General features: G+C 41.0%; 1 protein-coding gene across 2 annotated transcripts in view; it reads left to right on the forward strand.

The window, feature by feature from the left end:
- Nucleotides 1–3730, forward strand: part of tsc1b (TSC complex subunit 1b) — a 43336-nt gene extending 39606 nt beyond the window's left edge. The window contains exons 22-23 of one of the 2 annotated variants that reach the window (XR_003929083.1): nucleotides 199–1640; nucleotides 1681–3730. Coding sequence is in view for 1 of the 2 variants with exons in the window: in XM_030065208.1 (XP_029921068.1) it covers nucleotides 199–973 (775 nt within the window). In the remaining variant the exon portion in view is untranslated. Of the gene's footprint in view, nucleotides 1–198 lie in introns of both variants that reach the window. The other variant, XM_030065208.1, reaches the window with a different exon arrangement.
- Nucleotides 3731–6739: the final 3009 nt, after the last annotated feature.

Below are 6739 nucleotides of genomic sequence, written 5' to 3' on the forward strand. Positions count from 1 at the left end.
ATTTTGCTAAGTGAGACTGAAAAAGCTGTGTGCCTGAATGCAACTGGCAGCGCTACTTTTCTGAATGCTTGCTAGTTTTTTATTAACTTTATAACTCTGTAACTTTGTATTAAAATGCTGGACAATGTGCATTATTTTCATTTTAAGAGGTGTCTAACAAGTTGTCTCAAAAATATATCAATACTTTCTCCTTTACAGTATCCCGGTGCCAGACGGACCAATTAAAACCAATGCCAGTGATGAGGCGGACAATAGACCACCACATGAGTCCCCTCAGGGCAATGGCAGCACTTTATCGCCAGGGCAACCAAAGGCGACCAACTCTTCCAAGACAACCGCCAACTCCATCAACGGTAGCCAGGACCTCACCACGCTTGTGCTGGTGGAGCCCTCCCTGCCCTGTCCCCATCCCTGGGGTGGCAGGGATGTGAACCCGTTCCTGCCCTGCCACCCTGCCGCCACCCTGCCACCCCCCAATGCACCCCTCACTGTGGGCTCCTACCCCAGTGCCAAGAGCTTTCTGGGTATGAGAGCGCGGGAGCTGTTCCGTAACAAGAGCGAGAGCCAGTGTGACGAGGAGCAACCTCCGCCGCGTCTGGCCGGCCTCGCCCATGCGCTGAAGACTGAGTTGTGCGTGGAGCCACCCTGCCCAGGATACAATGCCCCTGTCAGCCCTACCCCAACCCCAGCCCCAGCCCCAACACCTTCCCCTGCCCCTTCCCCTGCCCCTGCCCCTGCCCCTGCTCCAAGCCCGGCTCCTGCCCCTGCTCCTGCTACCCAGGGGACCCCTCTCACTGTGTCCACCAAGGAGCCCCCATCTGAATCCAAGCAGCGGGCCTCCAACCAGGATAGCCCCCGGAGGAAGGCCGGGGCAGGGCCTGTTGGAGGGAGGGTTCAGGCCAGCTCAGCGCGACCTAGGCAACAGCAGCTAAAGATCATGGACTACAACGAAACACATCACGAGCACAGTTAGAGACATGGAAACAGGGAGAGGGGAGAGGAGGAGGCGGAGGAGGAGAGACTGAAGTGTGTGGAGGACAGTTGGAGGAAAAGCTATAAGCTTAAATCCGCAAAAGAGTACATGTCAACAACTCTTTTGAATTCAGTGTTATTTGTTCCATTCCTTTGAGTGGACAACAGGATTGTCTGTGTTTTTTTTTTTTTTTTTTTTTTTAAATCTCATGTATTTATATATATGTATATATGAAATATACATATATATATGAAATATACATTCCCCAGAGACACCAGACTTTTGTACCTGGTTTTGGAACAACGATGCCCAAACAAAAAGACAAAAGACTCCCATAGCATGTGAGGCTAATAATCAATCATTAATGTCCTATTACATCTTAGATCTTAAATCTTATCTTTGGACACTGTAATGATGCACCCTGAGGCTCAACAGGTTTGTCAGAATTTTTATGTTGAAGGATCGTTTTTTTTCAGCCTGGGTGTTTTACTCGTTTTTTGTCTTTGTGATGATTGATTGTGCTGAACATTTAATCGCTAACTTCATCACTTTATCAGGTGACGCAGGGTTAAAATCACCTGGAAAAAATACCCAGAAATTACTTTTTTCTGTGTATTATACTTTCTGGATCACTCACATCCTAGTCGTTTCTGTTCAAGAGTCAAAGGTTTCTCCACACGACACACAAACATAGATAAGTATTTTAGGTCCAGATGACATTTCAGCCAATTCGTTCCGTCTCTTTTGCATAAAACCAGCTCAGACTACAGCTCACTCACATCCAAAACCATTTGTATTTAGGAATTCAAAATCAATCCATCCATTACTTGTTTATTCCGAATCAGGGTAACAAGGGGGCTCGAGCTTATCCCTCTGCATAGGTTAGAAGGCAGGAAAACACTCTGGACTGGTCACTGGTCCATCGTGGGGCTGACACACACACACAGACAGACAAACACACCGACACACACACTGACACCTATGGGCAATTTAGAGTGTCGAGTTCACCTAACCTGCACGTGGAAACCAGAGCACACGGAGAAAACCCACACAAGGGAGGACGAGCGAGAACCAGGGCCGAAATTCGAGGCCCGGTTCTTCTTGCTGTGAGGTGACGGTGCTAATCGCCGAGCCACCGAGCTGCCCTCAATTGAAAATCAACCATAGACAAACTACAGCAGATGTCTCTAGCACCTATATACATTCATAATATTTTTACAGAACATCCAATCCGTGCAGCATCAACAGCCCGCTTGCCAATGAGGTCACAGTTATTAAAAATAAGATCTCTGATTCCAAAATATACACAGAGTTCAGGCAATGGATAATCAGAAATAATGTAATGTAGGAATGTCCCATTGCAGTGCGAGTCTTATTTTATTGACATTTTTTTTTAGATTCACCTGTTGGAAATGAACAAATGGTGAAACTTTCAACACAAATCAATCATCGCAATCACAAAGCTCGGAAAATAATACCCAGGTTGAACATGAACCAGAATCACCCGGTACAGTGAACGCGTAAAAAAACTACCACATCTTGAAGAAATTGAGAGATTGTGCTCGTCACGATCTGTCTTTGAGGCGCTCTTTTGCTTCGACGGTGGAGGGAGATATTTTTTTTTTGATAATCCCTGATAGTCCCTGGTGAGCACCTGGACAAGCGTTACATCAAAACAGGTAGCGCGCAGTGTGTGGCGACGCTGGGTTTGTCCCGGACAAACCTGGGAAGCTTGACCTTGGCGTTGTTGGACTAAATAGGAAAACTAGACCCGCCTGCACTTCCGTGACGACTTTTTTTTTTCCCAAAGTGATGTACGTGCTGGAGAGAGAATGTGTTTGAGTGTTGCAAACGCTCCGCCGTTTGCAAGCGTGTCGATCGTGTCTGTGTGTTGGTTCTTGTATGTCCGCAAAGATGCAATAAGGAATGAGATTTAAAAACCTGATGAAATTTTATGCTGTTTTATTTTTGCACTACATTCTGCCATACCTTTATTATGTATTCATTCAACCATTATTTATCCAGGTACTTGATACCTGCTTGAAAAATAAAGGGTGCTCACTGTTCTCGATTGCATATCCTAAATTTTAATGATCAGACATGGCATGTGACATAGTTTACACGAGCCCAAGCTATTTTTTTCTTTGCCTGTGATTTGAAAGTGCCAAGCGAACATTGTTATTCCGACTGAATACCACCGTCTCCGAAATTGAAGTGTTTTTTTTTTTTTTTTCTTTCCTCATGTTATGTATGCATGCAACGGTTGTCTTTCAAAAGGTCTCCGTACTCACACGAGGTCTACCAGACATCAAATTTTCAGTAGGAACACCTTGGGAAAGAAAAACAATTCTTGTCCAATGAATTAAACCCCCTCTTTCTACATGTCTCCTATGACAGACATGCAGTTACCTCATTTCTTTTTAAGTATTATAAGTAAACTCCTGTTTTGAAAATAGTCTAAATCCTGTTGTCCACCGGGAACTCCTGCTGTCATTTCCTTCTGCCTCGCTATCTAAAGCATGTTCAACAATCCACTTTAAATGCCAACCATAGTAACTACAGCAAACCAAGACAGAAGGTACAATCAGCACAAACTGAATGCAGAGTTTGAAAACCAGGACTCTGTTTTGAGCTGGAGGATTTGGGACAAAATGGCAAAAAAAAAAAAAAAAAAAAAAAAAAAAAGGAAGTTCTTAAAGCAGTTGCTTGTGTTTAACTGTGAACAATAAAGATCGTCTTCAATGTTTTGCACTACAATTTTGAGTGTTTTGTTTGTTTGTTTGCTCGTTTTTAAGTTGCCGTGTGCCTCCGTTTGGTTTGACATGTCTTACTGCTGTATCTCCAGCAGTAAGACATGTTGTCGCCGCTCTATGCCCTGTGACAGTTCAGTGTGAATACTCACAACACGCTGCAAATGGATTGCAATCAAACATTTTGCCTGTGTTAACTAGGTGATGATTTTTTTTTAAAATCATTTTTCTAATGGTACATTATCCTTTTCAGAATAAGAGGTGGTACTATCACATAAAGATCACCTGGATGTGAAAGCTCAAAGATTTCATGAGCCTGGCAGTAGCTGTCCATATATCTTGCTGACCTTGTGGAATGTTTATAAATCAAAATTTCATAAGTCCTTTTCCAAATCAATGTTAAAAAGTGAAGTTGGGTGTAAAAACAGGAGTTTAAAATAGGTGATGTATTAAACCAACAATCACGTCAATCTCGGAAATCACTACTCCACCACTAGGTATTTACACTAACACTACTAAATATGAATTCACTGCAATAATAATGTTAGTTGCAGTATTTTTGTTCATTTATTATTTATTTGTGGTGTGACTTTTGCAGTTGCTGTGTAACAGTAAAAAATGAATACAGAATTAATAAAAGTAGGTATAGGTCAAATAGGAAAAAAAAAAAGTAGGCTGCAGTAATTATAGTAATGCAAACATGTTGGTTTATATCAAAAACAAAAGTATTAAAATGAGTTTCTGACAGATTTAAAGAAAAGTGAGCAGGACACCATGTCACAAGAAAAAGAAAAGACACACCATGTGAAAAAACACCATGCTTTGCTTTTAAACTAGTCGATACTCTCTGAAAAGTGGCTGTCAAACCAGCGTGATGATGTGAAAGTTTCACCGGTGTGTTCGGTCCGTTTAATTCTGGTTATAAACCTTGTCGCTGAGTTTCATCCACTGAAATTCAGGCGTTGCAACAGTCAAAAGGAGAGGATTGATTACAGATTAGCAAATAACAAAATTGATAACAGTATATTCTTAATTGTCAGGCTTGTGTTTGGAGTTTTTCATGTTTGCGAGTATTTACTGGGCTGGAATGAATCAGTTTTGCCAATTTTTTTTAGGCAAAATGGTATTAATCCATAAATTGAGTCTATTTTGACTGTGATCAGTGTTTCCTCTGTGATTTTACAAAGCAGCTGGTTTTCCCCCTTTTGACAATTTATTGCAAAACATAATGAATCCACGTTTGCTTAAATTGTACTGCTGTTTAAATTTCACACTTCCTCTAGCAAGAGGAACAATTTCCATGTGCTGATGCACAAATTCCTACGAAAGTGAGAGTGGACAGTAAACGTGATCCCAAGTCCAAACGCAGTTTCAATTAGAGACAAAGACGCAGCCTTTTCCAGCTGATCCCAAACCTTTCCAGTCCTCTAACTCTAGAACTTAAATGAATAACTATTGATTAAAAAAAGTTTACCATAAATAGCTGTGTGACAAATAGTTCTTACAGCATCATTTTTCTCATCTCTGACACCTCAGTGTGTTTAAAGGCTTATAAAGGTTGCCTTTACACAGTCAAAAGCCGTTCCCCTCAACAGAACAAGCAGACGACATCACACTTCACTTGCCTCATTAGGTTTTTTTTTTTTTTTTAGGTTCCCAAGTGAGAAAATGGTATCTTGTTAGGGTTGAGATTGAGAAACTCTGGACCATGTCTCATGTCACCACCAAGGTTTGAATAATGCTTTTACCAGTGCTCTTTTCCAAAGTGTCATGCATTTATGGTGAATAAGTTTCTTTCTAAAAATGTTTCCTGTTTTCCCTGCTGCCTCTCAAAAGAAAAGCAACAATTTCTATGATCATTTTGAAGAGTGGGTTTCTGCTCTGTTTGTTCTGCGTGTGTAATTGTGTGTGTGTGTATGTTTGTGTGTCCCGCTCCAGCAGAGAGCACTGTTGCTCCAAAAACACGGCCCGGCGCCGCAGCCATGTTGGGATCAACAGGTAAGGGAGTCTGGTAAATATGGTGTTACATAGTTGATGATTGAAGATGATTGAAGTCCTTAGGCTATTACGGTGTTACCGAGGTCAACGCGTGACAGCAATATCGACCGTATAAGAGAAGTTGCAGTTATGTACTGTTCTCCTGATGTGCGTTGCTCTAATGTGCATCGCTCAGTAATGAAATGGTGGTGAAGAGGCCTGAAAACACCTAATGCAAATCCTGCAGCAAACTCCAACCAGGAATGTTGCTTTTTGTTATTATTATAATTTTTTTTTTTTTTTTTTTTTTCCTCAGTCAAACAAGTGTACATCAACACAGATTCATAGAATTAAATTATTCCGGATAATTCATTTATTTCAATTTTATTCATTCAATTCATTCATTTTACTGATAAAGAAAAAAAGTGAAGAGGTGACAATTTTGCAGTATGTTCATTTAAAGTTTTTTGTGATTTAGTGTTTGTTAGTGTGCATGTGTGCGTGTGTGTGTGTGTGTCTGTGTGTCTGTGTGTGTGTGTGTGTGTGTGTGTGTTTCATAGCAGCTCACAATTCCCTGGGCCACGCTATTAGGTCTTATACTGCTTCCGGGACTGAATCATTTTTGTGGGTATAACCAACCAAGTATGATTAGTTTATCAAACGCGTGCATATGTATTTCATGAGAGAGTAAAAAAAAAAAAAAAAAAACTGGTATGATTAATTTACCAGCATTCCGCAGGGTCAAGGAAATTGATGCAGGATAATTGGGCACATAGGGAATCCTTGGCAATTTGTGCTTTCAGACTCTACTTGAGAAATTAGATGTCAGTGCAAATGTGAAATTGCTCCTCAATGTTCTCAAAGATTCCATGAAAATTTAAATATAAATCTTAAGTATTTCCAGCAAAGGGATTCTTTCCTTTTTTACCAACTTGAAATGAAGCCCTATGAAAATGATCTGAATGAGGGAAAGTGAAGCAGAGAAAAGACATCGAGCTGTGTAAAGTTAGGACTGTACTCTGAGGAGAATGTCAGGCTC

This window comes from Myripristis murdjan, chromosome 12 (genome assembly GCF_902150065.1).
Source record: "Myripristis murdjan chromosome 12, fMyrMur1.1, whole genome shotgun sequence".
Lineage (NCBI taxonomy): Eukaryota > Metazoa > Chordata > Actinopteri > Holocentriformes > Holocentridae > Myripristis > Myripristis murdjan.